Source organism: Bufo gargarizans, unplaced genomic scaffold (genome assembly GCF_014858855.1).
Source record: "Bufo gargarizans isolate SCDJY-AF-19 unplaced genomic scaffold, ASM1485885v1 original_scaffold_878_pilon, whole genome shotgun sequence".
In the NCBI taxonomy this organism is placed as follows: Eukaryota; Metazoa; Chordata; class Amphibia; order Anura; family Bufonidae; genus Bufo; species Bufo gargarizans.
In genome coordinates this window covers 50,795-76,081 of record NW_025334738.1, presented here as the reverse complement: position 1 = coordinate 76,081, position 25,287 = coordinate 50,795, and the positions used below count along the sequence as shown (strand labels likewise).

The 25,287-nt window shown below is 43.4% G+C and overlaps 1 protein-coding gene across 1 annotated transcript in view; it reads left to right on the top strand.

The window, feature by feature from the left end:
• LOC122924160 (calpain-8-like) overlaps positions 1 to 24,044 on the top strand; it is a 93,931-nt gene extending 69,887 nt beyond the window's left edge. The window contains exons 14-22 of the mRNA XM_044275097.1: positions 3,348 to 3,384; positions 4,453 to 4,515; positions 6,563 to 6,620; positions 16,164 to 16,228; positions 17,003 to 17,071; positions 17,454 to 17,532; positions 21,054 to 21,170; positions 22,335 to 22,393; positions 23,546 to 24,044. Of these exons, the coding sequence (XP_044131032.1) occupies positions 3,348 to 3,384; positions 4,453 to 4,515; positions 6,563 to 6,620; positions 16,164 to 16,228; positions 17,003 to 17,071; positions 17,454 to 17,532; positions 21,054 to 21,170; positions 22,335 to 22,393; positions 23,546 to 23,569 (571 nt within the window). The 3' untranslated portion in view covers positions 23,570 to 24,044. The remainder of the gene's footprint in view (positions 1 to 3,347; positions 3,385 to 4,452; positions 4,516 to 6,562; positions 6,621 to 16,163; positions 16,229 to 17,002; positions 17,072 to 17,453; positions 17,533 to 21,053; positions 21,171 to 22,334; positions 22,394 to 23,545) is intronic.
• Positions 24,045 to 25,287: the final 1,243 nt, after the last annotated feature.

Here is a 25,287-nt window from a genome sequence, read left to right as displayed (position 1 = left end):
TGCCTGTGTGTGTGCTGGGCCTAAATATATGCCAATGGACTGTTGCAGTGGTGGCTGACGTGAAGCCTCATTCTCTGCTATGACATGCAGACTAATTCTCTGCTGTCATGAAGCCAGATTGTCTGTTACGGGACCTCTCTGCTCTGCCTGTGTGCTAGGCCTAAATATATGCCAATGGACTGTTGCAGTGGTGGGTGACGTGAAGCCTCATTCTCTGCTATGACATGCAGACTGATTCTCTGCTGACATGAAGCCAGATTGTCTGTTACGGGACCTCTCTGCTCTGCCTGTGTGCTAGGCCTAAATATATGCCAATGGACTGTTGCAGTGGTGGGTGACGTGAAGCCTCATTCTCTGCTATGACATGCAGACTGATTCTCTGCTGACATGAAGCCAGATTCTCTGTTACGGGACCTCTCTCCTCTGCCTGTGTGTGTGCTGGGCCTAAATATATGCCAATGGACTGTTGCAGTGGTGGCTGACGTGAAGCCTCATTCTCTGCTATGACATGCAGACTAATTCTCTGCTGACATGAAGACAGATTCTCTGTTACGGGACCTCCCTCCTCTGCCTGGGTGCTGGGCCTAAATATATGCCAATGGACTGTTGCAGTGGTGGCTGACGTGAAGCCTCATTCTCTGCTATGACATGCAGACTGATTCTCTGCTGACATGAAGCCAGATTCTCTGTTACGGGACCTCTCTCCTCTGCCTGTGTGTGTGCTGGGCCTAAATATATGCCAATGGACTGTTGCAGTGGTGGCTGACGTGAAGCCTCATTCTCTGCTATGACATGCAGACTGATTCTCTGCTGACATGAAGCCAGATTCTCTGTTACGGGACCTCTCTCCTCTGCCTGTGTGTGTGCTGGGCCTAAATATATGCCAATGGACTGTTGCAGTGGTGGCTGACGTGAAGCCTCATTCTCTGCTATGACATGCAGACTAATTCTCTGCTGACATGAAGACAGATTCTCTGTTACGGGACCTCCCTCCTCTGCCTGGGTGCTGGGCCTAAATATATGCCAATGGACTGTTGCAGTGGTGGCTGACGTGAAGCCTCATTCTCTGCTATGACATGCAGACTAATTCTCTGCTGACATGAAGACAGATTCTCTGTTACGGGACCTCTCTCCTCTGCCTGGGTGCCGGGGCCTAAATATCTGAGAATGGACTGTTCCAGTGGTGGGTGACGGGAAGCCAGATTCTCTGCTATGGAACCTCTCTCCAATTGATTTTGGTTAATTTTTATTTATTTAATTTTTATTTTAATTCATTTCCCTATCCACATTTGTTTGCAGGGGATTTACCTACATGTTGCTGCCTTTTGCAGCCCTCTAGCTCTTTCCTGGGCTGTTTTACAGCCTTTTTAGTGCCGAAAAGTTCGGGTCCCCATTGACTTCAATGGGGTTCGGGTTCGGGACGAAGTTCGGATCGGGTTCGGATCCCGAACCCGAACATTTCCGGGATGTTCGGCCGAACTTCTCGAACCCGAACATCCAGGTGTTCGCTCAACTCTACTTCTGAGATATTTACTACACTAGACAGAGCTTCTGAGATATTTACTACACTAGACAGAGCTCCTGAGATATTTACTACACTAGACAGAGCTCCTGAGATATTTACTGAACTAGACAGAGCTCCTGAGATATTTACTACACTAGACAGAGCTTCTGAGATATTTACTACACTAGACAGAGCTCCTGAGATATTTACTACACTAGACAGAGCTCCTGAGATATTTACTACACTAGACAGAGCTCCTGAGATATTTACTACACTAGACAGAGCTCCTGAGATATTTACTACACTAGACAGAGCTCCTGAGATATTTACTGAACTAGACAGAGCTCCTGAGATATTTACTACACTAGACAGAGCTTCTGAGATATTTACTACACTAGACAGAGCTCCTGAGATATTTACTACACTAGACAGAGCTCCTGAGATATTTACTACACTAGACAGAGCTCCTGAGATATTTACTACACTAGACAGAGCTCCTGAGATATTTACTACACTAGACAGAGCTCCTGAGATATTTACTACACTAGACAGAGCTTCTGAGATATTTACTACACTAGACAGAGCTCCTGAGATATTTACTCATCTAGACAGAGCTTCTGAGATATTTAATCATCTAGACAGAGCTCCTGAGATATTTACTACACTAGACAGAGCTTCTGAGATATTTACTACACTAGACAGAGCTCCTGAGATATTTACTGAACTAGACAGAGCTTCTGAGATATTTACTACACTAGACAGAGCTCCTGAGATATTTACTACACTAGACAGAGCTCCTGAGATATTTACTGAACTAGACAGAGCTCCTGAGATATTTACTACACTAGACAGAGCTTCTGAGATATTTACTACACTAGACAGAGCTCCTGAGATATTTACTACACTAGACAGAGCTCCTGAGATATTTACTACACTAGACAGAGCTCCTGAGATATTTACTACACTAGACAGAGCTCCTGAGATATTTACTACACTAGACAGAGCTCCTGAGATATTTACTACACTAGACAGAGCTCCTGAGATATTTACTGAACTAGACAGAGCTCCTGAGATATTTACTACACTAGACAGAGCTTCTGAGATATTTACTACACTAGACAGAGCTCCTGAGATATTTACTACACTAGACAGAGCTCCTGAGATATTTACTACACTAGACAGAGCTCCTGAGATATTTACTACACTAGACAGAGCTCCTGAGATATTTACTACACTAGACAGAGCTCCTGAGATATTTACTACACTAGACAGAGCTCCTGAGATATTTACTGAACTAGACAGAGCTCCTGAGATATTTACTACACTAGACAGAGCTTCTGAGATATTTAATCATCTAGACAGAGCTTCTGAGATAATGACTTATCTTGGCAGAGCTTCTGAGATGTTGACTTATGTAAACAGAGCTTCTGAGATAATGATTCATCTAGATAGAACTTCTGACATAATGACTTATCTAGACACATAAGTAGCCACTGAAGCACCCAATAATTATTCACCCACTTGACCAGCAGGGATATTATTATTTTGCTAGGCTGTCCATGCACGCATTATTGCAGAAATAGCACCACTCTTGTGCATGGGTTATGCCTGATCCTGTAGCTCAGCCCCATTTACAGGTAAGTGATTATGACCGGCCTGCAATATCACACACAAACTATCAACAGGTGTGGTGCTGCTTTGGAATTAAGGCTTTTTACTAATCTTGTACAACCTTTTTAATGTGCCAGCAAAACCCATACCTAGGAAATAGAATTTATATAGCTTTGTTATAATTATTTTTTAATTCATAATTTTTCATTAATGATAGTTGTTTTTACTTTAGAGAAATTGGCAACATGGTGGGTGCTAAAGTATATGAGGTAAGACATGAACATCATGATTATTTTATATTGTTAATATAACTGTCTTTCACGGTAGCCATCGATACCACATTATTTTGAGACAGTCAGCCCACTGAGGGATCAGGTTACAGATGCAGGCCATAGAAGCCTATACAGAGGAGAAGAGGGTGAAAAAGAAGCACTGCCTGAGGGTATGTGCTGTAAAGTCTCAGCTTCATTTGTGCACAGTTTATGTGCAGATTCTCTCCCCCGCTGCATGCGCAGTGTAGAGAGGAAGCCAGAGTACATCTCACTTCACTGCGCATGCCTGGGAGTCGTAGGCCCAGCTCAGACTGTTCGACTGTTTCATGGAATTGCACCACCCGGATGACTAGTAATTTGTAAAAGCATGATGCCAAAGCTTCTGAAGTGCACAATAACAGTTGCAGAAGAAAGAGAAAATTCCAACAGTTTTAGTGGCTATAAAATTCTTTAATCCTTTATTGATACATTGGCGCACATAAGAAAGAGCTTGCACGTTTTAACCTAGAGGTCTTAAAGGGAACCTGTCACCGGGATTTTGTGTATAGAGCTGAGGACATGGGTTGCTAGATGGCCGCTAGCACATCCGCAATACCCAGTCCCCATAGCTCTGTGTGCTTTTCTTGTGTAAATAAAACTATTTGATACATATGCAAATTAACCTGAGATGAGTCCTGTCCCTGACTCATCTCACGTACAGGACTCGACTCAGGTTAATTTGCATATGTATCAAATAGTTTTATTTACACAATAAAAGCACACAGAGCTATGGGGACTGGGTATTGCGGATGTGCTAGCGGCCATCTAGCAACCCATGTCCTCAGCTCTATACCCAAAATCCCGATGACAGGTTCCCTTTAATTACAGCATGTCCATGTCCCATATAGCTACACCCCTCAAGTCTTTTAAATATTGCAGTCTATTTGTCTAATATTTCATTGTATTGTACAACATTTCATTGTATTGTACATTGTATTACATTGTACTGTACAGTGACAATAAAGGCATCTTATCTTATCTTAATAATTAATTTTGTGCTATTTTTTTCTCTTTTGCCCCTTGAAGCATTTAGTGAGCTCAAGCCCAGCTACAGAGGACCAGAATAGAGCAGAGAAGAAGCATGAAGAGGTAACGTGGATGATATCTACTGTAATAGACTGCTTCATATTGGTGTAGTAGTAGAATCCATAATACTGTGTAAATCTTCAAGCATCCTGTAGTTGTACTGGTAAAGGTTGTCTTCAGTGAGGCACAGAGGAGACTATTATCAACTCACTGAGGGATCAGATAACAGCTGTCGTCCGAACAAGTCTATGGAGAGGGGAAGAAGAGGGAATAGTTGGAATAAGAGAGAGAGTGAGAGAGAGACACACACATAGAGATTCCGCTGTGTAATCTAGTATCTTCTATCTCACCCCAGTGCTGGATTCACATTTACACTGCTTGGTACTGCTCCATAATGTCCTCCTTGCTGCTACTATTTCTGAGGGTGAGCTACAGAAAGATAGGGTGAGCAGGATCTCCTCTTCTCTGTGTGAAGAGGATAGGAGATATCACAGCAGCTAGTCTCCATCCACTAGCTCTGGGAAAACAGATAGATGTGGAGCAAGTAATATCATACTAAACTTTCTGTACAGATGAAAATTTATTTAAAACTGCAGCTGCTCTTTAAAGGCTATGTACACCTTGAGGGGCATTTATTTTTAGAATTGAATTTTACTCCTTTTGGGCTAAAAATAATCTGACGGCTCATGTGTAGCTCATGTGTAGCTTTTATCTCTGATCTCCTGAGCTCAAACACACATTATAGCTCAATTCTTATCCAACCGATAAGAATATGGCTTAAAGGAGTGTTTATGAAGTCAGGAGATCAGAGAAAAGAGCTACACATGAGCCGACAGATGACAGGATTCAAAGAAAACACAAAGTCACAGCTTGCAAACAGACTGATTTTTTAACTTCTGTATTTCAAAGATGTCTGAACATTTTTTTTTATCAAGACTAACTAAAAAAAAAGATTTTTAGCCCAAAATAAGCAAAATGCAATCATAAATAAAATGTCCCTGAAGGTGTACATAGCCTATGAATCACCAGATGAGCCTAAGGCCAGTTTAGTAGAAAAGCAGGAGTTCCAGAATTTCAGTCATAATACAATTATAGCAATACGCTCTTTTAACTAATTCACTTCAGTTTGAGTTGTTAGTATTAGGCCTCATGCACACGATCGTTTTTTTTTAAGGTCCGCAAAAACGGGGTCCGTAGGTCCGTGATCCGTGACCGTTTTTTCGTCCGTGGGTCTTCCTTGATTTTTGGTGGATCCACGGACATGAAAAAAGAAAAAAAAATCTAAGTCAAGTTTGCCATTGAAATGATAGGAAAAAACGGACACGGATCACGGACGCGGATGACAATCTTGTGTGCATCCGTGATTTTTCACGGACCCATTGACTTGAATGGGTCCGTAAACCGTTGGCCGTGAAAAAAATAGGACAGGTCATATTTTTTTCACGGCCAGGAAACACGGATCACGGATGCGGCTGCCAAACGGTGCATTTTCCGTTTTTCCCACGGACCCATTGAAAGTCAATGGGTCCGCGAAAAAAAAAAAAAGGAAAACGGCACAACGGCCACGGATGCACACAACGGTCGTGTGCATGAGGCCTTATACTGATCGGCAGCTGCCAGTAGGGGTAGCTCATGTGTACAGATCTATACAGCTCCCATTAAACTCAATATTAGTTGAATAAATCCATATGCAGTAAGCTCCCACTAGTGGTAGTGTTCTGCAGTCAGAATTTTATCATGTGTCATATCAGAAAAACAAATCATGTCCTATAAAGATACAGTATATAATGAAATTAATCAATGCAGAATAATAGATCTTAAAAACACAATGTTGGACTGTCAAACTGCTTAAACTTACCTTTGTATATACTTATATTATGAGCATAATCCACTACAGAAATTACACTGTTAAAAGGGTTGTGCATGGGTTTTATATCTATGACCTATCCTCAGGATGGGTCACCAATATCAGATCGGCAGGGTCTGACACCCGACATCCCCTCTGATCGGATATTGATGACGTATCCTGAGGATAGGTCACAATATAAAACCCCTGCACAACCCCTTTAATGGTTCCAATATTGAGGCTATTTTCTCTACATTTTCCCAGAAAGCTGAATTCAAAGCTGAGGATCTAAAAAGTATCTTAAATAAGTTATTATCGAAACGTAAGTTATTTACTATGTATCTCTATCCATCACAAAGGGTTAACTGTCTAGCTGTGTAACTCATACATCTAATTACCCTTATCTCTAATTTACCAAGAGGTCATAAACACCTATTTAAGCCACATTCTTACAGTAAGATGAGAACTGAGCTATAATGAGTGTCTATAATGTCAGAGATCAGATATAAGGAGTGGTCAGCTGAGCTGCCTGACGGAGCAGAGAGAAAATTCAGATCCTGCTACTAGAGCATCTCAGCTCTGTACAGAAAAAATGGTTCAATATTTGTAATAACACTTTACATATGTACCCTACACATGTAGAGGCTTAAATACACTTTTTTACATTTAGTCCTAGACTACTGATTGCTACATCTTGACATGTGTATGTTTGCCTTTTTTTTTTTTACTAAAACTTAACTTTTATTGTCCTTTTATTATCTTAGGCCCCTTTCACACGGGCGAGTTTTCCGTGCGGGTGCAATGCGTGCGGTGAACGCATTGCACCCGCACTGAATCCTGACCCATTCATTTCTATGGGACAGTGCACACGAGCGGTGATTTTCACGCATCACTTGTGCGTTGCGTGAAAATCGCAGCATGCTCCTCTTTGTGCGTTTTTCACGTAACGCAGGCCCTATAGAAATGAATAGGGTTGCGTGAAAATCGCAAGCATCCGCAAGCAAGTGCGGATGCGGTGCGATTTTCACGCATGGGTTCTAGGTGACAGTCTATTCACTGTATTATTTTCCCTTATAACATGGTTATAAGGGAAAATAATAGCATTCTGACTACAGAATACATAGTATAATAGTGCTGGAGGGGTTAAAAATAATAAAAAAGTTAACTCACCTTCTCCTCTTGTTAGCGTAGATGCCGGTCTGTTCTTTAGCTGTGGGCTGAAGGACCTGTGGTGATGTCAGATCACATGCTCCATCACCATGGTGATGGAGCATGTGATTGGAGCATGTGATCTGACATCACCTCAGGTCATTCAGTCCACAGCTAAAGAACAGACCGGCATCTACGCGAACAAGAGGAGAAGGTGAGTTAACTTTTTTATTATTTTTAACCCCTCCAGCGCTATTGTACTATGCATTCTGTATTCAGAATGCTATTATTTTCCCTTATAACCATGTTATAAGGGAAAATAATACAATCTTCAGAACATCAATCCCAAGCCCGAACTTCTGTGAAGAAGTTCGGGTTTGGGTACCAAACATGCGCGATTTTTCTCACGCGAGTGCAAAACGCATGACAATGTTTTGCACTCGCGCGGAAAAATCGCGCATTTTCCCGCAACGCACCCGCCTCTTATCCGGGCAAAAAACATGACGCCCGTGTGAAAGAGGCCTTATTCTTATCTAACCTACTGACTTAAAACTATCAACAGGTGTTCCCTTAGTGCTGTACTATATTGTTTTCTTTGGTCACTATTCTGGTAGCTGCGCGCTCGCTCCAGTTATTGCCTGGTATTCATTGGTGCCTTCTTAATATTGCACTAGGTTAGGGTCTCCTGATGCTTAAAATCTTATGCACTGCCCCCCGACATGTTTCGCCATCTACCTGGCGTCCTCAGGAGATCTGTCAGTCTGATGTTCAGATCAGGGGAGTGTGATGGCCATAGTAAAACCTTCAGCTTGCACCTTTTGAGGTAGTGTAACGGGGTTCCGAAGGTGCACTTGGTCCCCCATTAGCCGCAGACCTGCTGCTTAGCTTCGGGAGCGAGGATCTGTGTTTGACCTCGTTCCCAGGGCGGTTTTACTAGCTGGGTGGCTCCCTGCTCCTAAGTCTGCCTTGAGCGCCGAGCTGATCACTCGGTGCTCGACTGGTTGGTCTGTCGGCCACGTCACATGACCCTCACTCCCCACTATAAATACAGGCAGCCTGCTGGCCACAGGTTGCCTGTTAATTTAGGTTCCACATGTGATTTTGTCTTCCTGGCGTACTTACCTCCTGCTGAATTCCTGACCATCCTCTGCCTGCTCTTTTGTACTTTGCTGCTCTCCTGGTATTCTGACCTTGGCTTCCTCCTGACGATCATCTGCTGACTCCTTTGGTACTTCACGTCTCTCCTGGTATTTACGACCCCGGCTTCTCCTGACTATTCTCTGCTTGCTCCATTTGTACTTTGTAGCTTTCCTGGTATTGACTCGGTCCGTTCACGTTCTGTTGTTTGTCTGTAGGTCATCCCTGCACTTATTCTAAGCTAGGGATTGCCGTCCAGTTGTCCCCTGTCATTAGGACTTGCGAGGCAAGTAGGCAGGGCCAGGGGTAATGGTGGAGCGCAGTGGGCACTTCCCTCCCCCTGTGTGTGTGTGTACGCGACCGTTACAGATTAACAGGCCCAATAACCACTGTATAATGAATCCTCTGGTCACCCTGACTGACCATGTCTCTCATCTGACGCAGATGGTGCAGGAGTTAGGGGAAAGACTCAGTTCTTTTGAGTTAGGGCAAGGTTCTTCCACTCCTCAGGCCTCCAGTCCGCATTTTGAGCCCCAGATTCAGCTCCCAGAACCCTTTTCTGGAGACCGGAAGAAGTTTCTCTCTTTTAAGGAGAATTGCAAACTTTACTTCCGTTTACATCCCGTGTCCTCTGGCCCCGAGAGTCAAAGCGTGGGCATTATCATTTCCCGGCTACAGGGTGATCCCCAGTACTGGGCGTTCTCTTTACCTGCTGGCGACAGTTGTTTATCTTCTGTGGAGGGGTTCTTTCAGGCCCTGGGTACCCTCTATGATGAACCAGACAGGGCTCTAGTAGCCGAGACGGTTCTAAAGGCACTAGTTCAGGGCAATCTACCTGCAGAGGATTATTGCACCCAATTCAGAAGGTGGTGTGTCCCCTCAGGATGGAACGAACCAGCCCTGAAGAGACAGTTCAGGTCAGGTCTGTCTGATAATTTACAGGATCTTCTGGTCAGTTATCAACTTCCAGAGACCTTAGAGGAGATGATGACCCTTGTTGTCCGACTTGACCGACGGGTTAGAGAGAGACGACAGGAACAACAGTTCTCTTCTCAGATGGTGGTCCAGCCAGAGGCCTATCCCAGAGACAATGCTGAGGTCTCCACCGAGGAACCCATGCAGGTTGGTATGACCCGAGGGAATCTTCGCCGCAGACTTGGAGAATGCTTTTACTGTGGAGATCCTGAGCATTGGATTAACCAGTGTCCTAAGAAGGCCCTCTCTCTCAAGTCTCCTAAGGCAAGGCAACCTAAAGACCAGGTACACCCTGAATTTTCTAAATGTAAGCTTTTTGTACCCATTACGATTTCTCTGGGAGTAGACAAATGGCCGGGTAAGGCCTTTATTGATTCTGGCTCAGCGGCTAGCTTTATTGACTCAGAGTATGCTGTAAGATTGGGTATTCCTATGTTTGCCTTACCAACTCCTATCCATGTCATGGCTATAGATGCTACTCCTCTTATTGGTGGTACTGTCACAACCAGACAGCTGAGAAGCTCTGACAGAGGCCTTTCAGAACCTCCTCCTTGAGTTTCTGTGTTGTGGTATTCAGTTCCTCCTCTCGTTAGCCTCTCTCAGCTGTCATGTGTTGGACTAATTGCTTCCCTTTAAATTCCTCCCCAAAATGCTTTTCTGGGCGGCTTATACTACTTCCTGGAGTGTGTGTGCATGCTGACTTTGTTCTCCTGTTTGCTACAAAGCTAAGTGTTGTACCTTTATCTGTTATTTTCTGTTTGCTGGATCCCAGGTGACCCTGACTCCCTCCGTATCTTGTGTAGGGAGCCGGTGGTCGTGTCCCCTCACTATTGTAGGGTGCTCAGGGCTTTATAGTCAAGGTTCCTGGATATGCAAACCTCCACCATTAGGATCTTTGCATAGGCTGAGCAGCCAGGGAAAGTGCCAGGTCTTCTGCAGGGGTCTCCCTTGGTTCCTTAGCTTTTGGATCCAGCGAGTCATTTATACATGTTGCTTTGCCTTGTTTCCTGTACACCGTCCGTGACAGGTACGGTGAGCTCATGTACCTCGGAGATTTCTCTAACGTGGGTGTATGCCACTCAGGGAGATGTTCCCTTTTAGTCCTGGAGAACCTACCGGCTGAGGTGGTACTAGGGTTGCCTTGGCTCCGACTACATAACCCCACTATAGATTGGTCCAATGGGGAGTTGGTGAGATGGGGGCCTAAGTGTGATTCTTGTTTGTCCGTGGTACAGGCTGGGGTCTCAGTAAAGTCTGATACTTTACTCACTGTTGTTAGGGAATATTCTGATGTATTCTCATCACCAACCCCGGAGGTTCTACCCCCCCATAGACCTTTTGATTGTATCATAGAGCTAGTAGAGGGGGCCAAGTTTCCTAAGGGGCGAATTTATAATCTTTCTAAGCCCGAACGCAAGGCCATGGAAGATTATATTAAGGAGAGCCTTGGTAAAGGGCATATTAGACCTTCTGTCTCTCCTATGGGGGCGGGGTTTTTCTTTGTTAAGAAAAAAGATGGTGGTCTTAGGCCATGTATCGATTACCGGAGATTAAATAAAATCACTGTCCAGAATGGATACTCCCTCCCATTGATTCCGGATTTATTTAACCAGGTTCTGGGGGCAACCTGGTTTTCCAAAATTGACCTGAAAGGGGCATACAATCTTATCCGAATCAAGGAGGGAGACGAATGGAAGACGGCGTTCAATACTCCGGTAGGACACTTTGAATATCTGGTGATGCCTTTTGGACTCAGCAATGCCCCAGCTGTGTTCCAAAACTTCATGAATGACATTCTTAGGGAGTTCCTAGGTAGATTTGTTATTGTCTATCTTGATGACATTTTGATATTCTCTCCTGACTTCGAATCCCATGTGTCTCATGTTAAACAGGTATTAGAGGTGTTGAGGGAGAATCAGCTATCCGCTAAGCAAGAGAAATATGCCTTTGGAGTACAGGAGATTCTGTTTCTAGGGCATGTTCTGACTCCTCACGCCTTCAAGATGGATCCTGGTAAGGTACTAGCAATTAAGGAATGGGTAAGACCTTCATCCTTAAAGGCCTTACAACGGTTCCTAGGTTTCGCCAATTACTATCGCAAATTTATTATGAATTTTTCCGTAATTGCTAAACCGTTGACCGACCTTACTAAGAAAGGGGCGGATTTGGAGAATTGGTCTACTGAGGCCATTTCTTCATTTGAAAAATTAAAAAAGGCATTCAGCAGCGCTCCCATTCTGATCCAGCCTGATCAGGAGAAACCTTTTATTGTGGAGGTGGATGCGTCCGAGGACGGCGCAGGAGCAGTCCTTTCACAAGGTCCTGCTAGCCTCACTAACCTGAGACCATGTGCCTTCTTCTCCAGGAAATTCTCTCCCACGGAGAGAAACTACGACATAGGGAATAGGGAGCTGCTGGCCATTAAATGGGCATTTGAGGAGTGGAGGCATTTTCTGGAGGGGGCAAGGCATTGTGTAACTGTTGTCACTGACCATAAAAATCTTATGTTTCTCGAGTCTGCTAAGAGGTTGAATCCCCGTCAAGCCAGATGGGCTCTGTTTTTTACTCGTTTTGATTTTTCCATTACGTTCAGGCCGGGAAGTAAAAATGTGAAGGCAGGACGCATTATCTCGGAGCTTCCATGCTTTTCAACCTACTGAGGTACCACCTGAATCCATCCTACCAGCAAAAATCTTCATTGCAGCTCTTACCCAGGATATCTCGGCTCGCATTAGGTCTGAACAACATCTGGCACCGGTATCCACCCCAACAGATAAGTTGTTTGTCCCTGTACAATTTCGTCTCCAGCTGTTGGGTGAGTGTCACGATTCTGCCTTTTGTTGACATCCGGGTGTTGAGGGCACTAAGGATCTGGTTTCTAGATCTTATTGGTGGCCCACTCTAACTAGGGATGTCAAGTCCTACGTGTCAGCCTGTGAGGTTTGTGCCAGGTCCAAGACACCTAGGACTCGCCCTGCTGGTAACCTACGACCCCTACCCATTCCCAGTAGACCCTGGTCCCATATCTCGATGGACTTTATAACTGACCTACCGCCGGCGGAGGGTAAGACTGTAGTTTGGGTAGTGGTCGATAGGTTTAGCAAGATGGTCCATTTCATTCCCCTGTCTAAACTCCCGAATGCCAAAACCCTGGCGTCTATTTTTGTGAAAGAAATTGTTCGATTGCATGGTATCCCGGAAAATATTGTTTCTGACAGGGGTGTGCAGTTTGTGTCCAAATTCTGGAGGGCCTTCTGTCAAAAATGTAAAATTTCATTGTCTTTTTCCTCTGCCTACCACCCTGAGAGTAATGGGCAGACTGAACGCCTTAATCAGTCTGTGGAACAATTCTTGAGGTCGTATGTTGCTGATGACCAGCAATTATGGGTGAAATTTCTTCCATTGGCTGAATTTGCTTTGAATAACCGTGTCAATTCTTCTGCTGGGGTTTCACCTTTCTTTTGTAACCATGGTTTCCATCCCTGTTTTCATTCTGGGTCATCCGTCTCCTCCTCTAACCCTGAGGCGGATAGGCTCTCCTCTGAACTGTGCACAGTTTGGGCCCGGGTTCAATCGAACTTAGAAAAGGCTCAAAGTTCTCAGAAACTCAAGGCCGATAGGAGACGTTCAAGGGGGGTGAATTTTCAGGTTGGGGATAAGGTATGGTTGTCCTCCAAGAATCTCTCTCTTAAGGTAGATTCTAAAAAGTTTGCTCCTCGTTTTATTGGACCATATAAGATCACGGAGGTGATTAACCCGGTATCATTTAGGTTGGAGCTGCCCGAGTCATTCCACATTCATAATGTGTTCCATAAATCTCTACTTAAAAAATATTTTGAACCGGTAGTACCATCGAAAGCCTCGCCTCCAGCCGGTTCTTGTTAATGATGCTGTCGAGTATGTGGTGTCTAAAATAGTGGATGTCAGGAAGGTGCGTAATTCCTTGCAGTACCTGATTCACTGGAAGGAGTATGGACCTGAAGAGAGATCTTGGGTACCTGCCAGGGAGGTTCATGCTCCTAGACTTGTTCGAAAATTTCATTTAGAACACCCTGAAAGACCATCGCCTGAGGTCTTGGGTCCGGTGGCCCCTCGTAAAAGGGGCCACCGTACTGTGTGTACTGTAACGGGGTTCTGAAGGTGCACTCGGTCCCCCATTAGCCGCAGACCTGCTGCTTAGCTTCGGGAGCGAGGATCTGTGTTTGACCTCGTTCCCAGGGCGGTTTTACTAGCTGGGTGGCTCCCTGCTCCTAAGTCTGCCTTGAGCGCCGAGCTGATCACTCGGTGCTCGACTGGTTGGTCTGTCGGTCATGTGACGCTGGCCACGTCACATGACCCTCACTCCCCACTATAAATACAGGCAGCCTGCTGGCCACAGGTTGCCTGTTAATTTAGGTTCCACCTGTGATTTTGTCTTCCTGGCGTACTTACCTCCTGCTGAATTCCTGACCATCCTCTGCCTGCTCCTTGTGTACTTTGCTGCTCTCCTGGTATTCTGACCCTGGTTTCCTCCTGACGATCCTCTGCTGACTCCTTTGGTACTTCACGTCTCAACTGGTATTTACGACCCCGGCTTCTCCTGACTATTCTCTGCTTGCTCCATTTGTACTTTGTAGCTTTCCTGGTATTGACTCGGTCCGTTCACGTTCTGTTGTTTGTCTGTCTGTCATCCCTGCACTTATTCTAAGCTAGGGATTGCCGTCCAGTTGTCCCCTGTCATTTGGACTTGCGAGGCAAGTAGGCAGGGCCAGGGGTAAGGGTGGAGCGCAGTGGTCACTTCCCTCCCCCCTGTGTGTGTGTGTACGCGACCGTTACAGGTAGTCTGTTCTGGATTTTGAGGTGTGTTTAGGATCATTATCTATTTAGATGCCATCCTCTGTTCAACTTCAGCTTTTGTACAGTTAGTGTTCTTCTCTCTACCCGTGAAATGTTCCCTGTGCAATTGGATGCAACACAACCCCAAAGCATGATTACAAAGCATGATTAATCCACCCCCATGCTTAATAGTTGGAGAGGTGTTCTTTTCATGAAATTCTGTTCCATTTTCTTCTGATGCTGAATGTAGTGGTGAGGAAGTCAGAGAGGTTTTCTTCTGATGACTCTAACATGAAGGCCATATTTATGCAGGTGTTGCCAAACAGTAGAACAATGTACCACAACTCCAGAGTCTACTAATTCTTCCTGAAGGTCTTTTGCAGCCAAGCAGGGGTTTTTATTTGCCTTTCAAGCAATCCTATGAGCAGCTGCCTCCGAAATTTTTCTTGGTCTTCCAGACCTTCTCTTGACCTCCACTGTTCCTGTTAACTGCCATTTCTTAATTACATTTTGAACTGAGAAAATGGCAAACTGAAAATGTTTTGCTATCTTCTTATAGCCTTCCCCTGCTTTGTGGGACTTTTCAGAGTGTTAGGCAGCTGCTGTTTATTGGGACAACGTTAGAAAAATCTGGGTATTCACAAATCTCTGAAATTTGCATCAACTGGCCTTTATAATGATGATTGTGAACAAGTCTTAAACCTCATAGGCTAATAAAGGTCTGAGACCTCGGTCAAAGTAATCTTACTGCTCAAATCTCTAAGTTCCCATAGTTTTGAAAGGTACTCCTTTCCTTTTTTTACTCTAAAATTGTACAAAACCAAAATAATACACTGATCTTGCTTAAAATGTTTCATCTTTAACTTTATTCCTTTTGGAGATCATTTCTTCTTCAACTTAACTGTTCACAGTAACAGACATTTTGACCAGAAGTGCCCAAACTTTTGCATGCCACTGTATGCATCTATCTGTGTCTATGTGTGTATGTATGTTTCCCTCTTGCTATCTATCTATCTGTCTATCAAAACAACGGAAGAGGCAGCACTCCAAACAAGGTGAAGACGTTGTGCACCGTTTTATTCACCTCAACCGCAATGTTTCAGACTGGGTGCTGTGATGTAGGCCGGCGTGTGCACGCTGGGCCACGGTGGTCGTGTCCAGTATGGACAATGATGAAGTGGTGTGGTGCAAGTCTGTGGACCTGCGATTCGGCGCCTGCGCTATACGGAGCTGACAACGCCATGCAAGGAGTCCACATTGTTCACACAGCCATGTTTAGATGATCCTGTAAGTGCATCATACACCTTCACAGGTGTTATATATTGTTTTCATGACAAACACTGATTGGTTCGTTAACCGGTTTATGCTCAATTATATATGAATTAATATGATCTATTCACAAATCACTTATCAAAGTAGGATTATGGTGAATAAGGAGAGGAATGAATTTTGGAATATTGGATATGTTTATATAATCTTAAATTATGTATTGCACTTTATTGATTGATGAATTGATTGATCATATACTCCCTATATGTAATTCACTTGTTCACGTCTCATTGCTTGAGAAAGGCCTTATTTTGTTGGGCTGAAAGGTGCAATTGGGGTGAATAAAGTGGTCCACAACTTCTTCACCTTATTTGGAGTGCTGCCTCATCTGTTGTTTTAGTACATATTGGCTCAGAACCCACAGCCTGGAGGGATTGCTCCCTATCTGATCATCTTTGACTTGAACTGCTCTTATTTTGTTTCTATATCTATCATCTAGTGTTTCTGTCTATTGTTACAGGTGATGAATTCAAGTCAGATGGATTCAGTCTGAAAACTTGTAAAGAAATTATTAATCTTCTGGATGTATCCTTTCCATAAATGTCCTTGATGTTCAGTAAACTACTCGGTTTCTAACCTCTATTCCAGATTTGGGTAGAATAACAGTCTCTTGGTTGCTGCTCTGCTCACATGTGCTGCACATAACATAGAGGCACTGGGGGGATCTCACTGCATATACATTTATACAGCTCCCATTGAATTCAGTACTGTCTGTATAAATCCATAAGCAGTGAGCCCCCCCTAGTGGTGGCTTCAGGCATCCAGAATTGTTTCATTTATCAAGTTAGTAAACAGAGGTCCTTTATGCAGATAGGTTATGAAATTAATCAGAGTGGAACGTTGCAGTCGCACTAGCTTTTTTAAAGACATAGGGGCACGTTTTAGACGCCAGTCTTAATAACCCCTATGGCTGGCAGAGGATCTGCCGAAGTTATGAAGAAGCACAGGCCTCTACATAACTCTGGTGTATCCCGCACCAGTCTAAATGTAAGCCAGCTTCCTTGCTATCTTACATTTAGACCATTTTCTACGCCTAAAACAGACGTAGAAAATAAGGAATGAGACGGGCCTGCCGGCCCCTTCTCTTCCCCGCCCATGCCATGCCCACTTTTTTAGACCCATTGTGAGCGGGAAAAGTCACAGAGAGCTGTATTCTGTTAAATGAATTGTACAAAAGTAACTAAAATGTAGAGATGTGATCATTCAGAGCCAATGAGAAGGTCTACAGTTTGAGACCCCTGTTCATGTACTATGGGGTGACTTGATAATGCTACAAGAACCTTATCTACAGAACTACAGGTGGACATTACGGGGACCCTGAGCAATGAAGAAGTCAGCATTCTCCAGAAAAAGCTGAAACACTACATGGTATTAACTATACTTTTTAATAATTTGAGTAATCATAGACTTGACTGAAAACTGCAAGGGTTTGGGTCATCTTGACAACCCCATAACTACAAAACACCCACCCCTGCAATGATCAGTGTGGATCCAGCTTCTAAAGAACCTGCAAGAAAGTATTAAATGTTGGCAAACATGTCATTGGTGGGCAGAGTCTACCTGTGTGGGATCTCCTACTTAGAAACTGACCGTTCTAGCTTATGAAGGTGGTCCTGACCCAGAGACCCCCTCTATGGCAACTATGTCCTTGAACAGTACATATGGACAGGGTCATAAATAAAATTAGTTACATTTGAATTACTTAGTCATTGTTTTCATAAATATGGTTACTTTGTAATTTGTACCACAGAAAATATTTTTGGAAGCCGACACGAACTTCTCTGGATCTATTGATGCCCATGAAATGCGGAACGCCCTACAGAAAGCAGGTGACTAAACTCATCATGGTTAAAAAATACAGACAGCATGCAACTTTAAATTTGAACACATAATCTAGATTTTGCGGATCCGCGTTTTGCAGATACATACGATCATTGGAAGCCTAAACAAGAATGTTCCCATTCACTGATGGCAGGCACGGATCTTGAATATGATGAAGAATTAAGCCACAAAGTACCATAAATTTCGGACTATAACACGCTCCGGACTATTGGATGCACCTAGGATTTAGAGGAGGAAAATAAGGAAAAAAATATTTTCCTTTAGACCTCAGATCAGACCCCCCAATCCTCATCAGACCTCAGATCAAAACCCCAATCTTCATCAGACCCCCATTCTTCATCAGATGTCAGATCAGCCCCCAAATCAGACCCAGAAGCGCCATCAGATATCAGATCAAACCCCCAAGCTCGATCAGCTTCACACAAGATCCTTAACCTCCATCAGCTTCGGATCAGACCCCCCCAGGCTCCATCAGCCTCAGATCAGACACCCATCAGCCACAGATAGGACATACAAAAAAAAAAAAATTACCTCACATGCCCCAGACAGCACTGCCACCAGATCCAGGACTCACTACACCCTGGTCTTCTTCTGGCCCACACTGCACTATGACCTGATGTCACACAGCATCAGGTCATAGTGAGCGCCTATGTGCACTGCATCTTGATGCTGTATGCAGTAAGGACACAGTGCAGAGGGGGTCCTGAAAGAAGACCAAGGAGGGTGAGTGCAGCTGGCACAGCGCTGCCCTCACAGCTTCCCGCAACTCGTGCATGCTGATGACCAATTTCGTAATGCATTAGCATGCAGACTATAAGACGCATTGCAAGTCCCATCACTTTTGGGGGGAGAAAGTATGGCTTATTGTCCAAAAAATACTGTATATCAGAAAGTTTCAGAACTTTGTACCTATGAAACTGTCTGGCCTGTTGCATGTGCGCTTGGCAGCTGAACACATCTGTTTTAATATGAAACTGAAGAAAAATTCCAGCTCACCTGTGATGAGGACACACACCGGGGTCGGATGGTCTGGATCAAAACCGGTATCAAACTTTGTAGAAGAATCCAGCAACAGGTGTAAAATCCAAATATTCTTTATTATAACATTCAAAACATTGTGGTGTGGAAACAGCAACTCAGACGATTACACGGCCTTAGTCATATGCCTTCAGCTGCCCGTTTTAATATGCCTGTTTTGATATATGCAAACGAACCTCTAGTAGTGACAGGGACTTTGCCATTACACCTAGGGGCTCAGCTCTCTCTGCAACTGCCGAGCACTCTGCACTTTGATTGACAGGGCTAGGTGTGTTAATGTTTTCACTGTCTGGTCCTGTCAATCAATGTACAGAGGGCTCGGCAGTTGCAGAGAGAGCTGATCTTCTAGCTGTAATGGCATCTCCCCCATTGCTCCTAGAGGCTCGTTTGCATTTATTAAAACATCATTTTTTCATTCGCATTCTTAGCAATGCAGGCACATATGAAAATGGGACCAACACAGATGTGTTTAAATATAATTTTGCTCTAATATACAGTACAGACCAAAAGTTTGGACACACCTTCTCATTCAAAGAGTATTCTTTATTTTCATGACTTTGAAAATTGTAGATTCACACTGAAGGCATCAAAACTATGAATTAACACATGTGGAATTATATACATAACAAAAAAGTGTGAAACAACTGAAAATATGTCATATTCTAGGTTCTTCAAAGTAGCCACCTTTTGCTTTGATTACTGCTTTGCACACTCTTGGCATTCTCTTGATGAGCTTCAAGAGGTAGTCACCTGAAATGGTTTTCACTTCACAGGTGTGCCCTGTCAGGTTTAATAAGTGGGATTTCTTGCCTTATAAATGGGGTTGGGACCATCAGTTGCGTTGAGGAGAAGTCAGGTGGATACACAGCTGATAGTCCTACTGAATAGACTGTTAGAATTTGTATTATGGCAAGAAAAAAGCAGCTAAGTAAAGAAAAACGAGTGGCCATCATTACTTTAAGAAATGAAGGTCAGTCAGTCCGAAAAATTGGGAAAACTTTGAAAGTGTCCCCAAGTGCAGTCACAAAAACCATCAAGCGCTACAAAGAAACTGGCTCACTTGCGGACCGCCCCAGGAAAGGAAGACAAAGAGTCACCTCTGCTGCGGAGGATAAGTTCATCCGAGTCACCAGCCTCAGAAATCGCAGGTTAACAGCAGCTCAGATTAGAGACCAGGTCAATGCCACACAGAGTTCTAGCAGCAGACACATCTCTAGAACAACTGTTAAGAGGAGACTGTGTGAATCAGGCCTTCATGGTAGAATATCTGCTAGGAAACCACTGCTAAGGACAGGCAACAAGCAGAAGAGACTTGTTTGGGCTAAAGAACACAAGGAATGGACATTAGACCAGTGGAAATCTGTGCTTTGGTCTGATGAGTCCAAATTTGAGATCTTTGGTTCCAACCACCGTTTCTTTGTGCGAGGCAGAAAAGGTGAACGGATGGACTCTACATGCCTGGTTCCCACCGTGAAGCATGGAGGAGGAGGTGTGATGGTGTGGGGGTGCTTTGCTGATGACACTGTTGGGGATTTATTCACAATTGAAGGCATACTGAACCAGCATGGCTACCACTTGCAGCAACATGCTATTCCATCCGGTTTGCATTTAGTTGGACCATCATTTATTTTTCAACAGGACAATGACACCAAACACACCTCCAGGCTGTGTAAGGGCTATTTGACCATGAAGGAGAGTGATGGGGTGCTGCGCCAGATGACCTGGCCTCCACAGTCACCGGACCTGAACCCAATCGAGATGGTTTGGGGTGAGCTGGACCGCAGAGTGAAGGCAAAAGGGCCAACAAGTGCTAAGCATCTGGGAACTCCTTCAAGACTGTTGGAAGACCATTTCATGTGACTACCTCTTGAAGCTCATCAAGAGAATGCCAAGAGTGTGCAAAGCAGTAATAAAAGCAAAAGGTGGTTACTTTAAAGAACCTAGAATATGACATATTTTCAGTTGTTTCACACTTTTTTGTTATGTATATAATTCCACATGTGTTAATTCATAGTTTTGATGCCTTCAGTGTGAATCTACAATTTTCATAGTCATAAAAATAAAGAAAACTCTTCGAATGAGAAGGTGTGTCCAAACTTTTGGTCTGTACTGTATGTAGAAAAGGGGATCTCTTAAAGGGGCAGGCACACAATCTGATCTTCAAACATGACAGAAGATCCCATGTGTTTGGATGCATGACCTGGGAACTCCATCTAGATATGATATGATGTGAATAAGCAGTTCCTTGTTCCTGTTCTTGTAGACGAGGTGACAAAGCTCCACTAATACTATGGGAGTTATGCAAATATCTAATTTGAAAGTAGAACCAGAAGCCATCAGCTCAGGACATCATTAATGGTCTTAGCCACCACATAGATGAGGTCCATATATTCTGGAAGATAAATTTGAATTGTCAAAAAGGAGAAATGTTCCAGATACATTGATGATGTAAACCTTCTTTTCTTGTCAGGTTTTAGCCTCAATAACAGGATTCAAGAAGTCATCGTCCAGCGCTACGTCTCCGCTGAACTGTCTATTAAATTTGAAGACTTCATTGCATGTATGATACGTTTAGAGACCCTGTTTAGTAAGTAGTGAGACCATGTCATGTATCATTCTGCACTAGACGCTTTATATTTTCTAACCTTAAAGGCTATGTACACCTACAGGAACAATTTTTTTTTTGTGATTGTATTTTAGTAATTTTGGGATAAAATTGTTTTTTCAATCTCCTTTATTAAAAATATTGAGTTCTGTCACAAAGGGTTAACCGTCTAGAAGTGTGAATTTTACTTTCACTTTGCGCTGGTCATCTAATAAACCTTATCTCTAAATTACTAAAAGGTCATAAACATTTTCTTAAGCCACATTCATTGAGCTGCCTAATGGGAAACAGTAAAAATACAGATCCTGCTACTAGAGAATCTCAAGGCTGTACAGAGAAAGGAGCTAAACATTTTAAAAAAAAACAATCAAAAAAATGATTTTTAGCTTAAAATGAGTACAATGCAATAGTGAAAAAATACACCCAAAGGTATCCATAGCCTTTAAAGAGGACTTTCAGCAATAATGATGGCTTGTCAAGTACCCACAGCCTGCTCCCTGAAACAGAAGATTCACACTGACCTGATCCACACTGCTCTGGTCCTCTGCACTGCCTCTGCTGTCTTCATCTTCTGGTCCCAGCAATGTTTACATTTGGCTGGCCATGGGCATGGTCACGTGCACCGCTGCAGCCAATGACTGGCTTCAGCTGTGACGTAGCCACAAGCAGCATATTGCCGTTGAAGTGAGTGATTGGCTGGAGTGGTGCATGTGACCATTTTATTGACCAGCCAGATGTAAGCAATGTGGGGACTGGAAGATGGAGACAGTAGAGGCAGCATTGAGGACATGAACAGCGTTTTGTGGGTAAGTGTGCATTTTCTGTCTCAGGGCCCAGGCTGTGGGACCTTGATAAACCATCATTATTACCGGAAACCCCCTTCAACTTTATGCTGACTTCTTGCTTACCATTTGCTGAGGTCAGTATTAAACATTTTTTTTTGCAGCACACGTTGGTAGTCACTTCAGAACTCCCGGTAGATTTTTATTTATTTATTTAAATCCAGATTTCACAAGAAAGTAAAAAATTTGTATCGAATGTTTATGACTCCTTTACATCAATGTAATGCAGACTGACATTGAGTATACGGTATATCAAATGACTTCTTTGCTTTGCTGTAATAATTTTCTTTTTGTTTTTGTTCAGAAATGTTTCACATTCTGGATACAGATAAAGATGGAATGATCAATCTATCATTATCTGAGGTAATCTTCTACCTTTAGGGCATTTTCACAAATGCCGTTTTTTCCCCCATGTATTGACCTCTGCAGTTATTTATTCTATTGTAGTGAACTGGTTTTCTAAACTTTTTTTTTTCTTCCAGAAACAGAGCCATTGTTGTCCTTGTACAGTCTGACATTCAAGTGAATGGGGCTGATCTGCAATAATGGACATGGTCTATGGACAAGGGTGGCACTGTTTACACTTAACTTGAGATATACCGAATTTTTCACTTTATAAGACGCAAAAAGTGGGGGAAAATGACAGTACATCTTATAAAGCGAATACTAGTGAGCACTTCCATTAAGAAAGCGCTCAGTAGTATGTAGTGGGTGCGGGGAGCGGGTGTTGCCAGTACTTACCCTCCCTGGTCTACCTCCCTGGGGCCGCGCTGCAATGTCCTGACTGCGTACAGCGTCAGAACATAGTGTGCGGAATATGACCCGATGACGCACATAATCAGGTGACAGTGCAGCACGGGGCGTGGAAGACAATGGAGCGCGGCTGCAGGGGAGACCGCCGGATCTGAAGAGTAGCAGCGGAGCAGGGGAAGTAAGTGAATTTATTTAATGGGGGGTGTGGCATGGAGGTCTGTCGGGGGTCTGATCTGAGGTCTGATGGGGGTCTGACATGGAGGTCTGATGGGGGTCGGATCTGAGGTCTGATGTGGGTCTGACATGGAGGTCTGATGGGGGTCTGCTCTGAGGTCTGACATGGAGGTCTGATGGGGGTCGGATCTGAGGTCTGATGTGGGTCTGACATGGAGGTCTGATGGGGGTCTGCTCTGAGGTCTGACATGGAGGTCTGATGGGGGTCGGATCTGAGGTCTGATGTGGGTCTGACATGGAGGTCTGATGGGGGTCTGCTCTGAGGTCTGACATGGAGGTCTGATTTGAGGTCTGATCTGAGGATCTCATATGAGGTCTGATGAAAAAAATGTTTTTTTCTTATTTTCCTCCTCTAAAACCTGGGCTTTGTCTTATCATTAGGTGAGTCTTATGATGTGAAAAATACGGTACATATATATATATATATATATATATATATGTATATAGTATAGATAATGCCCTTTCTGAAGAAATCACTGCTGGTCTTTCCCCAACCATTTAACCTGATCATCTCTGCTCTCTTCATAGTGGATCTGTACCGGATTGATTTAAAGAAGAAGAAAGAACAAGTAATTGGAAACCATAGCTGGAATGGGGGCCCCTGTGACAGCAGAGGACAAATTCAGTCTCAAACACACATATATATATATAATGCCCTTAAGAAGAATTCACATGTGGTGGAATATTGCTGTATATACATATTATATGCAGATTTAGCTGCAGATTTTATCCTTTATCCAAAGGCAAAACATGAAGCTTCTGACACCCAATGTAAAATTTATAAGCCCCCCACCTACCATGTGCCATTTATATCCTGGTGTCTTCTTCTGTGGCAGACATGGCCTTAGGGTCTCCTCAGGCACCAGGACCAGGGTGCACCACTGTTTCCTCTGCACCCTCTATACCTACACCCCAGGGCAGGGGCTAAGTGATTCGCATTCTCCAAGTGGTCATTCAGTGGACTACCATGGTATCTTATAAAGCAGTCCTAATATTTCAATTAACACATTTTAATAAAAATATGATTCTATGTAACTACATCTGTAATAAAGATGAATTAATTTTTGCAACAAGCAAATATCATTTTTGACATTTCTTAAAGGGAAGCTGTGAATGTAATGAGAAACAGACGAAAGAGAGTACGACCGCGGAAGCCGACTACTGAGTGTTTGTGTGTAGTCTGTTACTATGGAGACATGTAGGACTGCTGTAGACACTAACTGGTAGATTTTTTTTCTTTTTAAGTTGATTTATTTCTTATTTTGGATTGGAAGTGGTACCTATTGCTTAAATACTGTAAATGTGTCATAGAGACATATTCATTTAGAGTGAGGGCTTGGGTGCTAAGATACCTACCAATCAAGAGAATGATTGTCACCAACATATTTCGGTTCTCCAAAAAACAGTTGACAGCTTCTAAACCAGTGATGGCTTTTAGAGACCGAGTGTCCAAACTGCTACCCAAAACCCACTTATTTATTGCAAAGTGCCAACATGGCAATACTACATACTACAGGGTGGGCCATTTATATGGATACACCTTAATAAAATGGGAATGGTTGGTGATATTAACTTCCTGTTTGTGGCACATTAGTATATGTGAAACTTTTCAAGATGGGTGGTGACCATGGCGGCCATTTTGAAGTCGGCCATTTTGAATCCAACTTTTGTTTTTTCAATAGAAAGAGGGTCATGTGACACATCAAACTTATTGGGAATTTCACAAGAAAAACAATGGTGTGCTTGGTTGTAACGTAACTTTATTATTTCATGAGTTATTTACAAGTTTCTGACCAGTTATAAAATGTGTTCAATGTGCTGCCCATTGTGTTGGATTGTCAATGCAACCCTCTTCTCCCACTCTTCACACACTGATAGCAACACCGCAGGAGAAATGCTAGCACAGGGTTCCAGTATCTGTAGTTTCAGGTGCTGCACATCTCGTATCTTCACAGCATAGACAATTGCCTTCAGATGACCAGATGTGCAGCACCTGAAACTACGGATACTGGAAGCCTGTGCTAGCATTTCTCCTGCGGTGTTGCTATCAGTGTGTGAAGAGTGGGAGAAGAGGGTTGCATTGACAATCCAACACAATGGGCAGCACATTGAACACATTTTATAAGTGGTCAGAAACTCATAAATAACTCATGAAATAATAAAGTTACGTTAAAACCAAGCACACCATTGTTTTTCTTGTGAAATTCCCAATAAGTTTGATGTGTCACATGACCCTCTTCCTATTGAAAAAACAAAAGTTGGATTCAAAA